This window comes from Lissotriton vulgaris, chromosome 6, assembly GCF_964263255.1.
Source record: "Lissotriton vulgaris chromosome 6, aLisVul1.2, whole genome shotgun sequence".
Taxonomy (NCBI): Eukaryota; Metazoa; Chordata; class Amphibia; order Caudata; family Salamandridae; genus Lissotriton; species Lissotriton vulgaris.
The window spans coordinates 1489661056-1489680926 of NC_141694.1; the positions used below are offsets into that span (position 1 = coordinate 1489661056).

General features: G+C 50.1%; 1 protein-coding gene across 2 annotated transcripts in view; it reads right to left on the minus strand.

Annotated features, from left to right (window-relative positions):
• The window catches only part of PSME4 (proteasome activator subunit 4), a 2155241-nt gene that overhangs the window by 1172915 nt on the left and 962455 nt on the right, over positions 1 to 19871 (minus strand). For both annotated transcript variants that reach the window (XM_086927646.1, XM_086927645.1), the window contains one exon: positions 4320 to 4449. In XM_086927646.1, the coding sequence (XP_086783772.1) occupies positions 4320 to 4449 (130 nt within the window). The remainder of the gene's footprint in view (positions 1 to 4319; positions 4450 to 19871) is intronic.

Sequence of the window (19871 nt, forward strand, 5' to 3'; positions counted from 1 at the left end):
CTTGGCGCCCACATAACCAAAAAAGAGTTGATCATCCACCCGGAACTGTTGTGTATGCTACATAGAGAAAGGAAGCGCATGTTTTGGGTCCAGACGGTGGAGCCTCTCCTCTTCCCTGGAAGGATGCGGAGGCAGAAAGAATGTGGGCAAAGTGATGGTCTGCCAGATGTGAAAGAGGTCCATTAAAACCACCTTGTCCGGATGAGCAGAAAGGAAAGGAGGTTGGGAAGAAAGAGCCTGGAGCTCACTCACTCTTCTGGCAGAGGTGATAGCAACCAGGAAAGCAGTCTTGAGAGTAAGAAGTCGCAAAGGACAATTATGAAGAGGCTCAAAGGGAGCACACATCAGAAAAGTCAAGACAAGATTTAAGTCCCACTGAGGCATTATGAAAAGCACGGGAGGAAACGTGTGTGTAATGCCTTTGAGGGAACGGTTAACAACCAGGAAGCCTCAGAAAGGCGAAAACGGCAGAATGATAACCTTTGATAGTGCCCAGAGCAGAGCCCTGCTGGGCCAAAGACAGAAGAAACAGAAGAACCTCAGAAAGAGTAGCCGAAAGGGGTCTACAGCTTTTGCTGTGCACCATGTCACAAATCTGTTCCATCGGCAGGCGTATACCGTTTTAGTGGAGGGACGCCTCGCTGCCAGAATGACATCACAGACTTCGGAAGGAAGATCGAAAGGTGTCAACTGTCGCCTCTCAATCTCCATGCATGGAGGTGGAGGCTGGACAGGTTCGGGTGGAGGACCGTCCCCTGCTGCTGCGACAGAAGATCCTCCCGAAGAGGCAAACGTATCGGGGGATCGATGCTCATACTGAGTAGATCGGGATACCAAATTCTTCAAGCCCAGTCCGGAGCCACAAGAATGACTTGGGCCCAGTTGGGCCTGATCTTCTTCAGCACTCTGGGCAGAAGTGGTATAGGCGGAAAGGCGTGCAATAGACCGCAGCTCCACTCGCGACGAAAAGGGTCTCCGAGCGAGTACCGCCTTGAAAAACTCCAACGCGCAGAACTGATGACATTGCGCGTTTTCTTTGGTGGCGAATAGATCTAACCAAGACTCTCCCTAGAGCAGAAAGAGACCGTGCGCCACATCAGAGTTCAGACGCCATTCGTGATCCACCATGCACCGGCAGCTGAGCTTGTCCGCCCTGGCATTCAGAGAACCTGGCAGGTGTTGAACCACCAAGGTAATGCCTTGATGTTCCAGCCATGTCCAGAGGAGCAGAGCCTCCTGACATAGGGTCCAGGACTCCACCCCGCATTCTTTGTTGCAATACCGCATGGCGGTGGTGTTGTCCATGTGCACCTGCACTACACTTCCCCAGACAAAGGGAAGGAATGCCTTCAGTGCAAGCCGGATCGCCCACAGCTCCAGGAGGTTGATATTAAGCCAGGACTCCGCCGGAAACCAGAGGCCTCTGATCTCCGTGGCATGGCTGGAGGGGAGGACAGAAAGGGGAGCGAGTAACCTTGGCAGATAATCTGCAGCACCCAATTGTCCGATGTGATCTCGCACCAGTGGTGGAGGTGGAGGTCAACCCTGCCACCCACTGGCGTGGGGTGCCCCCTGAAGCTCGGATTAGGAAAGTTTTGAGGCGGAAGCAGCGGGGTTGAAGTGGACTGACTCCAACGCTGGTTACCAGACCCGCCCCTGCGGAACCCACATCCGCGGCCTCACTGAGGCTGGTTCTGCACAGGCTTCCTGGAAGAGCACGCCTGGGTACCCCTGCCCTGGCCATGAAAGGGACGAAACCCCGGAGTGGTAGGGTTTTTCAAGAAAAGACCCAAAGAGACGAGAGACTGTAAAGCGCTCCAGGGCATTGTCACCCTTATCACCAAAGAGGCGGGAGCCATCGAAGGGCATGTCCATGAGCGAGCTCTGGACATCGGGTGAGACCCAGTGGAACGCAACCAGGCGTGGCGTCGCAACACCACCGTCATGGAAATCGCCCTGTCCAACAAATCAGAGGTATCCAAACCACACCTGATGGCAAACTTCGCCGCATCCTTACCCTCCGCAATCGCTTGGGAAAGGACAGCCTGGACCTCCTCAGAGCACTGAGGCAGAACTTCTGCCACCGAATCCCACACTGTGTGGGAGTAACGGCCCAATAATCAGGCGGTATTAACCGACTTCAACCCCAAACTGGCTGAGGAGAACAACCTCTTGCCATATTGGTCCAGCCTCTTAGAGTCCTTATCCAAGGGAAAGGCACTCTGCAATGTCGAGGCCTTAATGACCAAGCTCTCAGGCGTGAGTGAGTGGTCAAGAAGGCGCGATCACCAGGCACCGAGCGTGACGCCTAGCGACATTCTTATCCACTGGTGCCTCTGAGGCCGGCTGCAACCAAGTACCCAAGAGGCCTTCGATAAGGGCCTCATTGAAAGGGAGCAGGAGCTCCGACGATGTAGACGCCGTCAGCAGCACCTCCGTAAGGAGGTTGGTCTTAAGGGCCACCGTAGGGAGGTCGCGATGGAGAGTCTCCGCGGCTCAACGCAGCACCATAGTAGAGGAAGCGCCTTCCTCCATAGTAGGCGGAGGTGAGGCAAACCCCGGGTCAGAAGACATATCAAGTTCACCCGCATCTTGAAGGACATCCACCCAATCCTGCTCGTTGTCACACTGCCGTGCAAGGGGGTCCTCGGAGCTGTCCCAATCCTCATCCGGCTCCGGAGTAGAAGGAGCGGGCCGCTGCGGCAGGGCCGGAGAGAAGGCAAGCGGCCCCAGGAGCGGCGCTGGCCGGGGCCGAACCGGAGCCGCATCCCAATGCGGATCCTAGGTCGGAACTAAATGGTCCGAGGACGGGGGCAGGGGCGGGATAAACGGCACCCAGTGCGGCGCCTGTGGCGGAGACAGGGGCCGCGCTGGGGCCGGAGCCAAGGGCAGCGCCGGGACTGGATCCACTGGCTCCGGGGCGGGCGCCAGAGGCAGTGCCGCTGGGTCAAAAGAATCTGGACACTGGACCGCGGGGCCCGCAGGCACACCAGCGGGAGCCCGAGGCCTAAACAGGCAGTCCATGGCAGCAAGAAACTCTTGCACCTGTTCGGGAGTTGCCGACAGACCCGGGTATAGCGGGTAGGCCGCAGGACTCCCAGGCTCCGGAGGAGCCATAGCGGCGGAGCCCCAGTCCCCCACATCCGCCTCCAGGTCGCGACAGGGAGACGTCGGAGAGCGAACACACTTTTTCGACTTCCTCTTACGGCTCCGGTCCCGAGAGAGGTCCCGCGAACGGCCCCCAGAGGGGCGGTGAGAGGAGTGCCGGACCTCCAGCAACTTCCGGCACCGCTCCCGTAATGTCTTCAGGGCCATGGCACGGCAGTCCCAACAATCCCGGGAGTCATGGTCATTCTCCAGGCAGTGGAGGCAGACATCATGGGGGTCCGCCACCGACATATTACAGTGGCACGACCCACAAGACTTAAAGCCGGGCATCCCTACATGCACAAGGAGACACAAATTCTCAAAAAAGTGGTCACAAAATGCTCAATCCGGATCTGCGCTTTCGGAGCAGAAAAAGAAAGAACTGATGTCAGCGTGCATGGGTGGCACCTAAGTACTCTCCGTGACGTCATCTTGGTGCTCGTGACGCCAGTGACGGACGCGGAGCCGCACGACGCCACCTACCGGCGCGCAAGGGTACTGATAAGCAGAAAAACTTTCCGGGTCTAGTTGAACGCCTGGGGAATATTCTACGGTAAGGAATCTATCACTAACGTGTCTCTTTCAGATACATGGATTATAACTTCAACTAGGGATATCCCAGACCCTAAATCTGGTAAATTGAGAATCCAATCAGGAATAGAGACTCTTATTCAAATTTCATACAAATCACTATTAAAACTCAATTTTTCCCAGAAATCTCTTGGGAGTGCTCCCACTCTCCTACACAAATACCTTGACTGTTTTTTATTATCTTCTTTTGACAACGCATTAAGAAAGGCGAGAATCAAGATAAAAGCATTGAAGGGTCTACATAGCCCTCTTGGTGACAGTTAGAACATGTACATCTTTACAGAAAGGTGGATTGCTTTGCAAAAGATGTATGCATGTTCTTCAATGTCACTAAAATATCACTTTTGAGCTCTCGGATGTGCCCTGGAAATTGTAAAAAGTAGAAAGGAGTTCAAAAAGAAACAGGCCTAAAAACTAGCTGCTAAGTCATATCTTACCATTTTCTAATTTTTTATGGCAATGATGTAAAAGTGTTCTTATGCTGTTAACATTTTTCAAATTTAGTGGCTATCCGATTTAAAATGCATTGCCCCATATCTTAATATACAAAATAAAAATAAATTAAAGCATTCTGACTTTACCTTACGAACAACAAGAGCTTCATGGTTGAGACACTGCACAAAGAATCGAACGGCTCTGATGGGAAGCACTTGATCATCCCTCAGTAGCAGGGACAGAAGGCCAACACCCAGATGTTCAAATTTCCATGGGCTAAAAGGCAAAACATACACCATTACAATCAAGTTCTAGTCCTCAGCAAACAAATGCCTCTTTCTTTCAAAACAATCATATTCAACCAACGTATTCCTTTGCAAAAGGATGCCTAACCACTTTCAAAACAATCATAGTCAACCAACTTCAGCCTTTAGAAAAGGATTTCCAAAGTGATCACAGATTTACAAGGAAAAAACAAAACTAAGCATACATTCTTAATACATTTTTGGCTGCACTCAACATGGCTAAACAGAATTCATTGTCTTGGCATATAATGTATGGCTTGAAAACCATGTAGATGGGACATATGTTTCATGTTGCACAAGGAAATTTACAATCCGGATTTACTGTGCCTATACGAACACAGAAATCCCACCAGTATGACTACATCTGTAGCTTATATTGTAAAACTGGCTTTCAGGACTGTAGAGAAAGTAGGATCTGCTTTTTTTGGTTACCCCACTTTTTGCTTGCTGTGATGCTATTTCTCACTGGGATCCTGCTAATCAGGACCCCAGTCTCTGAGCTTTCTCCCATAAATTGGAATGGCAAGTACTTCGGTACATCCCAGATTGGGCACTGATGTACACTTATCAGTCCTTAGTATATGGTACTGAGGTACCGGGGCATAGGGACAGCAGGGGTCACCCATGGGCTGAAGCATGTGTTATGTCACCCATGGGAGACCACTCAATTAGTAACTACAGGCTTGCCATTGCAACTTGTGTAAGCTGGTGCTAGCACCACTTACGAAAGGAAAAATGCTACTTACCAGTGTGCATCTGTTCTTGGCATGTAGAGCTACAGAGTTACACACTATGCATAGATGGCCACCTAGTGTTGGGCCCGGATGTTTGCAGTTTGTTTTGTTGTAGAAAAGTCTTTGGAAGTCACGGGATAGGTGACTCCTCCTTTGGATGATACTGCGCATGGGCATAGGCTCCATCCCCAGATTGTTTTTCGCCATTAGGGAAGTGATGGAGTTGTACAAGAGGTAGTGATGTTCATGTGATTTGTATCTAATTAAGATAATACTGGAACAGATAAAGGTAGCCGGGGAGGCGGGTGGGCGTGTGTAACTCTGCAGCTCTACATGCCAAGAACAGATGCATACTGGTAAGTAGCATTTTCCGTTCAAGGCATATGAGCTGCAGATTACACACTATGCATAGATTGTATAGCAGTACCCACCTTTAGCAGCGACCGCCAGTATCTGTGGCAGTTGTTTCAAACAGAGTTTTTAGTACAGCCTGGCCCACAGTGGCTTTTTGTTTAGTTTGCACATCTACACAGTAATGCTTTGTGATTGTGTGCGATGTAGACCATGTGGCTGCTTTGTATATATCAGCTAGGGGAATATTCCCTAAGAATGCCATTGAAGCCCCTATTTTTCACGTAGAATGGGCTTTTGGAGGAATTGTTAATGTACGTTTGGCTTTGTGATAACATATTTGTATGCATTTAACAATCTACCTAGCAATCCTTGATTTTGATATGGGCTTGCCTTTATGTGGCGGTGAGAAAGAAACAAAAAGCTGTTTCGTTTTACGAAAAGCTTGTGTCCTTTCGATATAGTATAGTAATGCTCTTTTGACATCTAAGGTGTGTAGCGCTCTTTCTGCGACTGTTTGAGGCTGCGAGAAAAATACGGGCAGCTCAACAGATTGATTTAGATGGAATGGTGAAATGACTTTAGGAAGGAACTTAGGGTTAGTATGAAGAACCACTTTGTTATGATGCATTTGCAGAAAGGGTTCTTGAATGGTAAATGCTTGTAGTTCACTAACTCTTCTGAGAGAAGTAATGGCTACTAGGAAAGCTACTTTCCAGGTTAGGAATTGCAATTCACATTTATGTAATGGTTCAAAGGGAGGTCCCATTAATCTTGTGAGAACCACATTTAAGTTCCACACTGGTGCAGGTGGCGTCCTGGGAGGAATTATCCTTTTGAGTCCTCCCATAAAAGCTTTAATAGCTGGTACTCTAAAAAGAGATAGGTGTTGTCTATTTTGTAGGTATGCTGCGATGGCAGCGAGGTGTAACCTTATAGATGTGTAGGCTAAGTTACACTTTTGAAGGTGTAATAGATATCCTATGATGTGTTGAATGGACACGTCTGAAGGATTAATTTGGTTGTTTTGGCAGTATATGACGAACCGTTTCCACTTTGCGGCATAACATGCTCTAGTAGTGGGGCATCTAGCTTCTTTGATAACGTTCATACATTCTGAGGGAAGGTTAAGGTAACCAAACTCTATGACCTCAGGAGCCAGGAGCCAGATCACTAGGTTGAGCTGAGCTGGGTCCGGTGGTCTGATCTCTCCATGGTTCTGTGTTAATAGGCGTGGAGATAGGTTTAGTTTTTGGTGTGGTACTACAGACATCTGCAACAGCGTGGTGTACCACGGTTGCCTGGCCCGAGTTGGAGCGACTAAGTTGAGCGTTAGGGAATGTTGCTGTAGTTTGCGTACCACTAACGGAAGTAGTGGAAGAGGAGGAAAAGTGTACGCAAATAGTTCTGACCAATTCATCCATATCACATTGCCGATGGGTGTGGGTATCTGGCGGCAAAGTTTGGGCATTTTGCGTTTTCGTGGGTGGCGAAGAGGTCTATCTGAGGTTGTCCCCACATTTGAAAGAACGGATGAAGAACTTGCGGATGAAGTTCCCACTCGTGGATCTGCTGTGTTTGACGACTTAGCAGATCTTCTATAGTGTTTTGCACTCCTGGGACGTGTTGGGCGAAGAGAAAGATCTTTAGTGGTATAGCCCATCTCCATATCTGCTGAGCTAATTGAGAGCTGCAGAGAGTGTGTCCCCCCTTGTTTGTTTAGGTAGTACATAGCGGTCATATTGTCTGTGCGGACTAAGACAGCTTTGCCTGACACTTGAGTTTGAAATGCTTTTAGGGCTAGAAACACAGTTAGCAACTCTAAGTGGTTGATATGGAGTAGCTTCTGTTGCGGTGTCCACCTGCCTTGCATGGTGTGATGCAGTAGGTGGGCTCCCCAGCCGGAGAGCGATGCGTCCGCTGTCATGACTATTTGAGGAACTGGCTCTAGAAACGGTCGCCCTTTGGAAAGGTTTTTGGTGTTCCACCATTGCAGAGAACGAGGAGTCCGACCGTCTACCAACACTAGGTCTGTCAGTTGACCTTGAGCCTGATTCCATTGGCGTGCTAGGCACTCTTGAAGTGGACGCATTTGCAGTCTTGCGTGAGTTACTACAAATATGCAAGATGCCATCATCCCTAAGAGCTGCATGAACACTCGAGCTGGTAGTGAGTGTTGCGGTTGAAATTTTGTTAGGAGAGCTTGTACACTTGTTATCCTTGCTGGAGAGGGATAAGCTAGTGTTAGTTGGGTGTTTATTGTAGCGCCGAGATACTGTTGTATGTGCGAAGGTTGAAGATGCGATTTGGTGAGATTTACTGTGAATCCCTAATCGTGAAGCAGTTGAATGTGAGTGTGTTGCACACACTGGCTGTATGAGCTGGCTTTTATGAGCCAGTCGTCCAGATATGGGAAGACATGAATATGTTGTCTTCTTAAGTGTGCTGCTACTACTGCTAGGCATTTGGTAAACACCCTTGGCGCTGATGGGAGCACTTTGAACTAGTAGTGCTGCCCGTCTAGCACAAATCTGAGATATTTTCTGTGCGCTGTGTGGATGGGAATATGGAAGTATGCGTCCTTGAGATCTAGAGTGACAAGGAAGTCGTTTAGTACCAGCAGTGAAAGGACTTGTTGGAGTGTGACCATTTGAAAATGATGAGACTATGTAAATGTTTAGCGGTCTGAGGTCTAGGATGGGTCTTAGAGATCAGTCCTTCTTTGGTATTAGGAAATATAGGGAGTATACTCCTTTGTTTTTGTGATGCTCTGGAACTACTTCTATTGCATTTTTCTGCAGTAGAGATATTACCTCCTGTCTGAGCAACGTTAAATGTTCCTGTGACATTGGGCGCTGCTTGGGTGGTATGTTTGGGGGGGTAGATGTTAGTTCTAGACAAAAACCTGATTGAAATATTTGGAGCACCCACCTGTCTGATGTGATGTTTTCCCAGGCTGGCAGGTATTGTTGGAGTCTGCCCCCGACAGGAGTGGAATGGGACGGTGAAAGGGAGTCATTGGGCAGAGGTAGAGTCACAGAGGGAGTTGTTATTTTTACCTCTGCCTTTGTTATTGTTACCCCTGTAACCCCCCTTTGGCAGCCCTTGCTGTAAGTGGACTGTGTAGGGGCTTTGTACAAGGTAGAAGCTGTGTCTGAAGTATATCCCCTGGTGGAACCTCGATAGGATGAGCGACAAAATGAACTTCTGGGAGCCTGCGACTGCAGGGCTCCCATAGATTTGGCGGTGTCTGTATCTTTTTTCATTTTTTCTAGTGATACATCTACGTTGGGTCCAAATAGGTGTTGCTCATCAAAGGGCTGATTAAGAATGGCACTTTGGACCTCAGGTTTGAACCCTGATATACGTAGCCAGGCGTGTCTGCGTAGTAAAACATTGGTGTTAACTGCCCTAGAGGCAGTATCTGCTGCATCGAGTGCACAACTAATAGAGGTGTTTGTGATGTTTTTCCCTTCTTGGAAAAGCTTGTTTGCTCTATCCTTGTACTTGTCAGGGAGGTGCTTCATTAATGACTCTAGCTCGTCATAATGTGCCCTGTCATATCTTGTTAATAATGCCTAAGTATTGGTAATACGCCACATGTTTGCTGCTTGAGACGATGTTCTTTTTCCTGATGCATCAAGTAGCTTAGATTCCTTATCTGGTGATGCAGCCTCCCCCGATGACTGTGAGTTTGCTCTCTTGCGTGCATTGGAAACTACAAGTGAGTCTAATGGTACTGGACCTTTAATATACGCTGGGTCTAAGGGAGCAGCTTTATATTTTTTCTCTACACAAGGGTTAATGACACGAGTTCTGACTGGGTCCTTGAAGACTTCAAGGGCATGTTTGATCACTCCTTTGAGCATCGGTAAAATGGATGAGGACCTTTGTGCATCATCAAAGGTATCCATAAGGAAGTCTTCCTCAATAGGGTCTGTATGCATGCCTACTTTATGATATTGTGCAGCCCTGTGAATTAATTCATTAAACCCTATAGTGTCTTCAGGTGGGGAAGGCCTTGAGTGGTATAAGTCATCCTGAGGGACATTTGGGACATCTGGGGTGGTATAATCATCCCACGGGTCAGTGGATCCTGCAGGTGTGGCTGGGTCAGGTATGTTACCCCCATATCATCGGAACTATCATCCCTGTCTGGTATGATGGAGGATGCTGGGGAATGCTGTGGTATGGGAGGATGTGGTGATGGAACAGGTGAAAGAGAAGGGGAAGGCAGTCTTAGGGGAGAGGTAGCCATGTCCTTCTTCTTTGAGTGCGGAGCTGGTGTGTCCAGTGGTTGCTTTTTTTAAGCCAAAATTAAGTGTCCAGTGATTGGATCCTTAGCTAGAGTCTTTTGAGTGGGGTCTGGATAAGGTAAATCCTCTGCAAGAGGGTGATCTTTTGGTGCGGAGGAAGGCTTGGGCACCGAACTGGCTTGTTTTGGTTTCTTGACAATGTCTTTCACTGGGGAAGCAGGAGTCTTTTTGGGCTCCAAGGCTTTTTCGGTTCCGAGAATTTTTTCGGTTCCGGTATTGTTTTTGGATCCAATGGTTTTTTCGGATCCAATGGTTTTTTTCAGTTCCGGTGGTTTCTTGGAATCCGAAGCGGGCTTGCTTGATTCTGACCTGGGTTTCGGTGCTGAAGGAGTAGTGGTATGTTTCGGCGCCGATGGATTGGGTGTAGGTGTAGTCGGTGCCGTTGTCTTTTTCGGTGCCAGTAAATGTGCGCCGGCGCCATGTGAAGGCTGACTCGAGCCCGAGTCGCCCGAAGGCTTAATTGGCTTCTTAGCCGGGCCCGAAGGTGGGGCATTAGAAGCAGAGTGCCGGTGTGCACCCGAGCCCGAGGGCGAAGGCGAGGGTGTGACCAGGGCCTCTGTGTCGAGGAAGGGTCGGGGACGACGGTCTTACTTACGACCCGCTGCGCTGGAGTGATGTCCTCGACATCTGAATCTTCTGCTCTCGAAGCTGCTGCCGACGTCGTGTTGTTCTGGAACGTTGACACCTTCTTCGAAGATCTCGTCCGGAATCGGAGCTGAAGATTTTTGAGCCATTGTTCTCCTCGCTCTTCGGTCCCGTATAGTCTTTTTGGAGCAGAAAGAGGCACAAGCTGAACAGTCCTTTGCCTCGTGCTCCGGAGAGAGGCAGAGGTTACACACCTCATGAAGGTCGGTGTGGGGAAACTTCGATCCATATTGAGGACACTTTTTAAATGGCGTCCTTTCCATGAGCTGGAGTCGAGGCCTAGCGAGGCCCGAAGGCCGTCAACGACGACCGGAATCGAGATCCTCGATGTTGAAGAGTAGCGTCGACTGGAAAGCGTTCGAAACTAAGTTTTGGAAGTTGGTGAGGATTGCACGCCGAAGGAAATCTGTTTCAACATGGAGCGCTGGAAACACATCCAAGCCGGGTGGCGGAAAAAAACTGGGGATGGAGGTGATGCCCATGCGCAGTATCATCCAAAGGAGGAGTCACCTATCCCGTGACTTCCAAAGACTTTTCTACAACAAAACAAACTGCAAACATCCGGGCCCAACACTAGGTGGCCATCTATGCATAGTGTGTAATCTGCAGCTCATACGCCTCGAACATATAGGTTTCCCTATATCTAAGGTCACTGCACTTAAAACCTATAGGTCACCCCTAAGGTAAGCCTTTCAATCCTGAAGGTAGGCTGCTTGGTTCTAAGTGTGAGGGTGCCCCTGCAGGAGCAGGACACCCCTACAACCTACGGAGTCCATTCTCCCGGGCTGCGAGCCAGCCATATAACATATAGAGGGACACTGCGTCATTACGTGATGACCATCGCGAAACTGACTGTAACAAACCCTATCATGCTTGGTATCACACAAATTGGATTCATACCCTCACATCATAAACGGTGTGGGAGGTATGATTCTATGCACTGTAGAGCTCCTCCGGGGAGGCCCTCAGTGCTACCAGTACCAGTCTTCTAGACCCGGGCAGCAAAACATGGCTGCTGCCGACCAGAGACACGATTCTGCCCTCCTGCTGCTGAGCCAACCTCAAGCTGGGGAAGGCAGAATAATAGGTATCCTGTCACAGTGAAGTGTGACCACCTCCCAGACTGGGTTTAATGTATTGGGGCAGGTTGGGAGCGCTTGCCAGCGCCACTCAGTCTGCTTGAAGGGCACACTTGATGCCCTTCTTGCATAGTCCAGTTCAAACCAGCTCAGGGAGCCTCTGGCTCCCGCTCTGGCACGAAACTGGACAAAAGACATGGGAATATCATTCCCACTGTCCAACCCCTCCCCTGGGAGGGAACCCTAAATCGCCCCAACCCTTTCCTTAGGGTACTTAAGGGCTTACCTGAGAGTGGGACACTAGATTCGTCGTGGGACAAGATAAATTTCAAGACACCACTTCTTCAACCCTCTGGGCGCTCTGGGCATCAAGCCTGCAACTAGGAACACTCCTGCTGCTCCTGATCTCCATTGCCCTGTTCGTCTGCTGCAACGTCCGTGCCTGTGCACCATACAGGAACCTTCCAAGGCCTGTGGGCATCCAACACATCTGAAAGAATCTCCCTTGAAGAAGAGGAGTCACTGTAGGAAGGTGGATATCTGACTATGGTTGCCCCCAACTTTTTGCCTAGTGTTTTGCTGGTTTTTTCGACATAGTTGGCCTGGGATCCTGCTATTCAGGACCCCAGGCTTCCTGCTCTCTCTGTTAAAATGGACTCCATGTACCTTAGGTACATATCTAATTGGATACTGGGTCACCTTATCAGCCCCTGTACAGTGTACCTTAGGTACCCAGGTCATAGGTGCACCCAGGGTCTACCAGGGGCTGCAGCATGTATTATGCCACCCCTGGCTGGCCATCCAAACTCACACAACTGGCTGGTAACACAGCTGGGGCAAGGTGGTGTAATCACCCTTTGCTGTAGATATAGTATACCTATATCTAACCCAAAATGGACACATATACTCCTATAAGTCACTCCTATGGCAGGCCTTATCAATCCTGAAGGCAGAGTGCTGGGAATTATGTGAGATGGTGCTCTAGCATGAGCTGAGTCTGTCTGCAGCTTTTGGAACCATGTACTTATAGCTGTTCCATGATAACGCTATACCATATACTCTTAAGTGCATTATAATCCTCGCGGTTATAGCTAATTTTGGCATAGCATTATCAAAACATGTCGTGTAAGGTGTCATACGCTTTGGAATACTACCCCCTCGCCAGTTCTGGCAACGGGGGTAGCATTCCACCCATCTAGAGGGATAAGACATGTATGTAACTAGAACCCCGGTTAAAGTTAACCCGAGCCTCAGCATCACAAAATGGATGCTGCTGCCACAGACACAAGTCTGACCTCCTGCTGCTGGGAGTCCTTCCAGCAACGGAGGCCTGGAGAAAGGAATTCCTGCCTGGGGAGGTGTTAGCACCACCCTAGACAGGATTTTGTGTATCCAGATAGACAGGGCTGAAAGGAATGAGACATGCCTGGGGCACACAAGGTGTCCCTGTGCATACCCCGGTTAAAACCAGTTGCTGGGGCACTCCAGCCCCAGCTCTGGCGCCAAACCGGACAAAGGATAGGGGGTGTAACCACCCCCCTTTCCTGGTCTCACCCATGGGAGGGACCTAGTCACAGTACAGCCCCTTTAGCAGAATAAAGGTAGGAGCTGGTCCCATTCCAAATTAGATTAATCCTGAACAACTTTACAAGAAGAAACTCTGGACTTCTACGTCCTGCTCCACAGAAGACTGAAGAAATCTCCCTTGTGGCCAAGGAGTGACCCCCCTGCACAAGCAGGCACCATCAAGCGTCCTAGCGGTCAACTTTGTCGTCCTTCCTGCCGGAACCAGACCTCAGAGCTCGACGAGACCCGGACTACCAGACCTCTCCGACCTCTACCCACATCTGCAGCACAGCTGAGACCCGTGGGTGCGACGAGACACGTGGGACCGGCCATCTTTGAAGAACTGCACTTCGCTTCCAGCACGACCTCTGAGGCCCCCTCGAGAAAGTGCTTTGGGGATTGAGAAGCCCCAGCCCCGAGCAGCTCCTGCACCGAAGACCAGCCCTCCAGCATCCACGAGATCTGCGTGGGGCCCTTTCGCTTGATTGCTGCTCGACGCGTTGTCTGGTCACTTGTCGGCTGGCTAGTGGCCTCCTAGACGATGAACCTTGAAATCTACACTGCTGGTCTGGTTGCTCCAGACTGGCCCTTGCTTCCTTCCAAAAGAGAAGCACCCCGGACCCTCCTGGTCCGCACCAGACGCCATCTTCACTCACCGCGTGGGTTGCCTTTGCCAAGGCCTGTTGACTCCGATTCCGGAACAGACACCGCCGACAGCGAGAGCCTACGTGGGACAGCTCGTGCCTCCATCCAGGTGGTCAAAGACACCTCCTAGTCCACGTGGCTGCAGAGTCAAGCGTCCACTCTTCACCTGATCGCGACAACATCATCTGGTTCCTTCCTGGTTCCACGCCGGTCACTGGCTAGTGACTGTGAACATTGTCCCCTCTGCTTTCAGGTCTCCATCTTCCTTGATCCATCCTTGGATCACTCCGGACATCTTCCTCCTGGTCGCCTGCAACATCTTTCTTCAAGGCTCCATAGACTTCGACGCGGAAACCCGACACACTTTCACACCTATGCACCCGCAGCCCGTGGGTGAGGTAACGAGAGCATTTCGGTGCTCATGGGTAGATTGACTCTCCTAGTGTCCAGGTATCCTGTAGTTTCAGTCTCAACCAGTCGGAACTGTCTTTACTTACCTATTTCGTAATTTGTTCATGCCCATTGGCTTTGCATTGGAACCCGCATGTGTGTTCTAACACTGCACAGCGTCCCGTGGGCCTCCTGATCCTTACATAAGGTTAGGGAAGTGTAGCCCCAGCGATTCTACAGCCTCGGGGCATCCTCATTTCTTCTATCATTCTACTTATACCATTTACTTAGTATATGGTTTGCCGTGCCCCTAGGGCACCATTGTAATTTATGCGACTTATTGTATTTTTCTGAAGAGTATTGTTATGTGCTTAGCCCTCTGATCTCATAAAGAGTTCAGAGGTGTTTGTTAGTAATAAATTAATTTGTATATTTTCATAACCTGTGTGGTGTCCTTTCATCTGGTATTCAAGGGGTTATATCTGGTAAAACAGCTGGCTTCACATGCCAAAAGAGTTTAGCCTAAGACTGCTTTGTCCATGCTACCATTAGGATAGCTGGTCTATAAGGTTGACTTACAAACAATCACCATAAGGGTTGTTTGGACTGATACGAGGTGATCACTAGAACTAGTGAGCATCATATATCAGGCCAAATTCTCACAGTCACTTCCCTGCATCTGCTTGCACTTCAACTGAGCTTACCAGGACGCTGATCCTGGACTTCCACGGACTCCGAAAAGCTCAGCAACACGGGTGGTGGTTCTTCACATCCCTCGAGACCTGCCCTGTCCTCTCCGCATGTTTGAGGACAGTATCCCTTGTCGGAGCCACAGGAACTGAACCCCTGTGCACCGCGTCAACATGCACTTGCAAAGGTTGTTGGCTTCATTCCCCCAAGATCTTCGGACTCCAAATAGTCCCAACCTCAAGCATCACCAGTGACCAAGATCTTCGTCCTCACCGCATCACTTGCAGTGTGGGCCTGCTTCATTGGTGAGCTGCTCGAGGAACTCTTGCGACTCCAGTGCCTCCGGCCTGCGAGTCCTCTTGTGGGTCAAATTTGAATGCTGTGAGCTCCCCTGATTGCTCAGGGCCTGCCCTTACTCCCCGGCTTGTGGGGAGTCACCTGGACCTTGCTGGTCGAGACAATGCACCTTCTTCACTTTTCACGTTGCTTGAAGTTACTAAGGCTTGTTGGTGCTCCCGACGAACACTGAACACTCAAATCTCGACATCCTAACGTGCGTCAGCTCGTGAACGGCTCCTGGGCTTCAACAGTGTCACCTGATCCTCAAAGCTGCAGCTCCAAGGTCACCGCCATCTCTCCTGCAACACTTAACATCGGTGGGTGTTCGTCTTCCATGCCTCCTGGTCACACCGGAGTGGCATAGACTCTGTCCAATCTGCTCGCAGGTACTTCTCTTTCTAAATCCACCTTTGGGTTCCACCGGACACTTTCACCTTCTCCAGCAGCGGCACCTTCCTGAAGTCCTCCATTGGGTGTGACTGTGGTTTCCAATGCCACTGCACACCTATGCACCCGGTTTCCCTGGTGTAGGTATCCTGGTTTCTAGAGTATCCACGGGTGGGGTGGCTCTCCAACCTTCTGTCTTCCACAGGGTTTCTTTAGGGTCCACTGGGAAGGGTCCTTCTTCTTTAAAATTGCAACCGCGACTTAACCATTGACTTGCATTAATCCCGCACTCATGTTACCACTCTGCCCATGGCCTCCGTGGGGCTCCTGGTTACTTACCTTGGGTCCCCGGCACTTCTTCATCTTCTGGGTATAGTCTTGACTCGAGTCCTAATTCGCATACCACTATTTTAGTATATGGTTTGGTCTCCCCTTGGTGATCACTGTGTATTCCGTGCTACTTACCTGTTTCTAATGAAAAGTATTGTGTGCATTGTATATGTCTCCGGGTAGGAGATATCTGTATGTATTAGGGTCTTATAATAAATACATATTTTTATAAATACAGTGTGTTGCTCTTTTTCAATTAATCTATACCTATAAGATTATGATCTGGTAAAACAAGCTGCTTTACAATCCTTCTGAACTAAGCCTGAAGGCTGCTCTCCATAGCTACCACTTAGAAAGCTTTCTTAGGTTGTCTAAGACCACTCAAATCACCATAACGGTTATCTGGATTGGTGCAAGGTGCCCACTTACATAAGTGTACACCATAAACTCACAGAAGGGCATACCCACTTTCCAGGAGATCCAACACCCAGATATCTGAAGTAAAAGACCGCCAAATACGTAGAAACTGGGACACCCGTAATCCCAGTGACCAACATGCTCTTCGATGACCTTCATCTGGATTCATGGCGCTGCTTCTTTTCATGCTTTCTTGATGACTTTGAGGTAAGCAAGTCTGCGACTTGGACTCCGACCCCTTTTCTGCTTATTCACCATGGCAAAAAACAACTTGGCCTCCATCTTTTTTGAACCCCTTCCCAGCTAGGCCTTTTTCCCCACTGTGCAAAGCCTTTTTTGAGCTATTTGGGGTAGTTCGGGCTTAGGCCCCTGTAACTTTTGTCCGCATAAGATAGCCACGCCTAAATTGAGCCCTTTTTTTCCAACACCCTGAGTATTCTAAAAATACCCAGGGTGTGTGGATTCCCCCAAGAAACTAGCCAAAAGTCATTTTTAAGTGGGGAATAAGTGCTGAAGAAGAAAGTGTCTTTATTTTCCCCCTGCAAATGGTATCAACAAAAGGTTTGTGGTGCTGAAATCGACATCTTCCCAGCTTTCAGGGACAGGCAGACTTTAATCAGAAAACCACAAATGTGTACACAGTACATTTTACTGGGACATAGCCTATTATGGCTACTTTTAGTGCTTTAAACCTCCTTCCAGTTAGTGGTAAAAATGGGTGTGAAAGCAATAATGGATCCCGGAAAGCTATACATTTCTGAAATGTAGACAAAATGAACAAGTTACTTACCTTTGGTAACGATATATCTGTAAGAAAATGTAGTTAGTATTAGATTCCTTACCTTAGAATATCCCCAGGCGTCAGACTGGATCCGGAAACTTTTGCGTAGCAGTACCCGTGCTTCGGTAGGCGTCGTCTGAGGCTCCGCGTCCGTCGTCGGCATCGTTGGTGCCGGGATGACGTCGCCGGAGTGCTTAGACGCCGCTCTCGCACGCTGACGTCAGTTCTTATACACAGCTTTTCCACGCAAAAAACGCAGAGCCTTGTAAAAAAACAACACTGGTGCCATTGAAACTAGGGCCCTGAAAGGGGATGACCTTAACCCTAGATATCGGTTCGCAGAACGGGGAGGATGGGTGGGGCGGTAAGGAATCTAATACTAACTACTGTTTCTTACAGATATATCATTACCGAAGGTAAGTAACTTGTTCATCTGAAAGAAACAGTTTAGTATTAGATTCCTTACCTTAGAATAGATACCCCAGCAATACCAACCCCGGTGGTGGGTCTGCGAAACAATAATCACACCAGAAAGTCCTGGAGGACGGAACGGGAGGGCACATCAGATAGGTAAGAACAAGGTTCAAGTCCCACTGAGGCATCACATACGGAACAGGGGGAAAAATGTGTGTGATGCCTTTCAGAAACCGAGTTACAATGGGGGACTTGAACAGAGACGGTTGATCAGGCAGCCGTAGAGAGGCTGAAAGGGCAGAAAGGTAGCCCTTGATAGTGCCCAGAGCAGAGCCCTGCTGGGCAAGAGAAAGAAGGAAGATAAGAACCTCAGAAAGAGGGGCAGAGAGAGGATCCACAGCCTTTGCTGTGCACCATGCCACAAATCTGTTCCACCTGCAGGCGTATACCGACTTTGTGGAGGGACGCCTGGCTGCCAGAATTACATTACAGACTTCAGGAGGCAAGTCAAATGGCCTCAACTGTCGCAGCTCAATCTCCAAGCAGGGAGGTGGAGACTGGACAGGTTCGGGTGGAGGACCGTCCCCTGCTGCTGCGACAGAAGGTCTAGGGAATCGCTGGGGCTACACTATCTGACCCCTAAGTTAGGAGTAGGAGGCACAAAGGCGGCGCGTGCAGAGTCAGTACTCTCGCACGAGAGTCAATAGAAAGTTAATAGAAACGTAAAAGGTAAGTAAATGAAGATTTAGGACACTTCCGGTCTAGCTAGAAGGATACAACTAAAAACTTAGACACTTGGATAGTCAATACCCTTGAGAGCACCGAAGTACTCCTGTTACCTAACTCACAGGAAGCGGGTGCATAGGTGTGAAGATGTGTCGGGTTTCGCAGTTGAAGTCTATAGAGCCTGTGAAGAAAGATGCTGCAGGCGACCAGGTGGAAGATGTCCCGGTGGATCCAAGGGTGGATCGAGGATGGAGAGGACCTGAAAGCAGAGGGGACAGAGTCTAGGTCACTAGCCAGTGGCCGGGTGGAACCAGGGAAGGAACTAGACGTCGTCGAGGAGCAATCAGGTGCTGGGGTGAAGCTTGTCGTTGCAGTCACGCGGACCTGGAGGCGTCGAGGACAACCAGGTGCTGGAGAGGAGCTGTCCCACGAAGGATCTCGCAGATGGAGGGGTTGGCTTCAAGATCAGAGCCAACAAGCAGGACGGGAATGTGGAAATATGCGTCCTGCAAGTCCAACGCTACCATCCAGTCTCCTGGGTCCAGGGCAGCTAAGACCTGAGCCAGTGTCAGCATTTTTATCTTCTCCTTCCAGAGGAAACCGTTCACGTTCCGTAGATCCAAGATAGGGCGTAGGCCCCCTTTGCCCTTCTTGGGTACCAGAAAGTAGTGGGAGTAGCAACCACACCCTATTTCTCACCCAGGAACGCGTTCGATGGAACCCTTGGCCAAGAGGGCTGTAACTTCCTCCTGCAGAAGTCGCAAGTGATCCCCCGACACGCGGTGGTATTGCGGTGGCATGGCTGGAGGGGTTGCCTCGAAGGGGAGGGAGTAGCCCCTTCGGACGATTTGCAGCACCCACCTGTCCGATGTGACAGTGCGCCAGTGGAGGAGGTGATGGCGAACCCTGCCCCCCCACTGGTGTCACATGGGCCAGAAAGCTCGGACTAGGAGGGTTTTGAGGCGGATGCTGCAGGGGTAGGTGTGGACTGACCTCGCCGTTGTCCCCGACCGCCGCCACAGCGGTTTCCACGGCCGCCACGCGTTGGAAATTAGTCTGCGGTGCGTGGCTGGCAGCATGCATGGGGGCGCCCCTTCCTTGGCCACGAAAGGAGCGAAAGGCACCCGTTTGCTGGCCCGGCCGTGAGGCCCAAGAACTTGGCCGTAGCCCTGGAGTCCTTAAAGTGCTCAAGCGCATGGTCTGCCTGGTCGCCAAAAAGGCGACGGCCATCAAACGCCATGTCCCTGAGTGTACTCTGGACATCGGCCGAACAGTTGGCGGACCTCAACCCGGCGTGGCGACGAATCGCCACTGTCGTTGCCATCGCTCTGCCCAGTGAATCGGTGGTATCCAGCCCACACCGGTTGGAAAAACGTGCCGCATCTCGACCCTCCGCAAGGGCTTGGGTGAGTTTAGCCTTGGCCTCCGCCGAGCAGTCTGGCAGCACGTTTGCGACCGTGTCCCACAGAGAGTGGGTGTAGCGGCCCAAGAGGCACGCGGTGTTGGAAGACCGCAGTCCCAAACTCAGGGAGGAGAATACCTTTTTGCCGTATTGCTCGTACCTCTTGGATTCCCGATCAGGC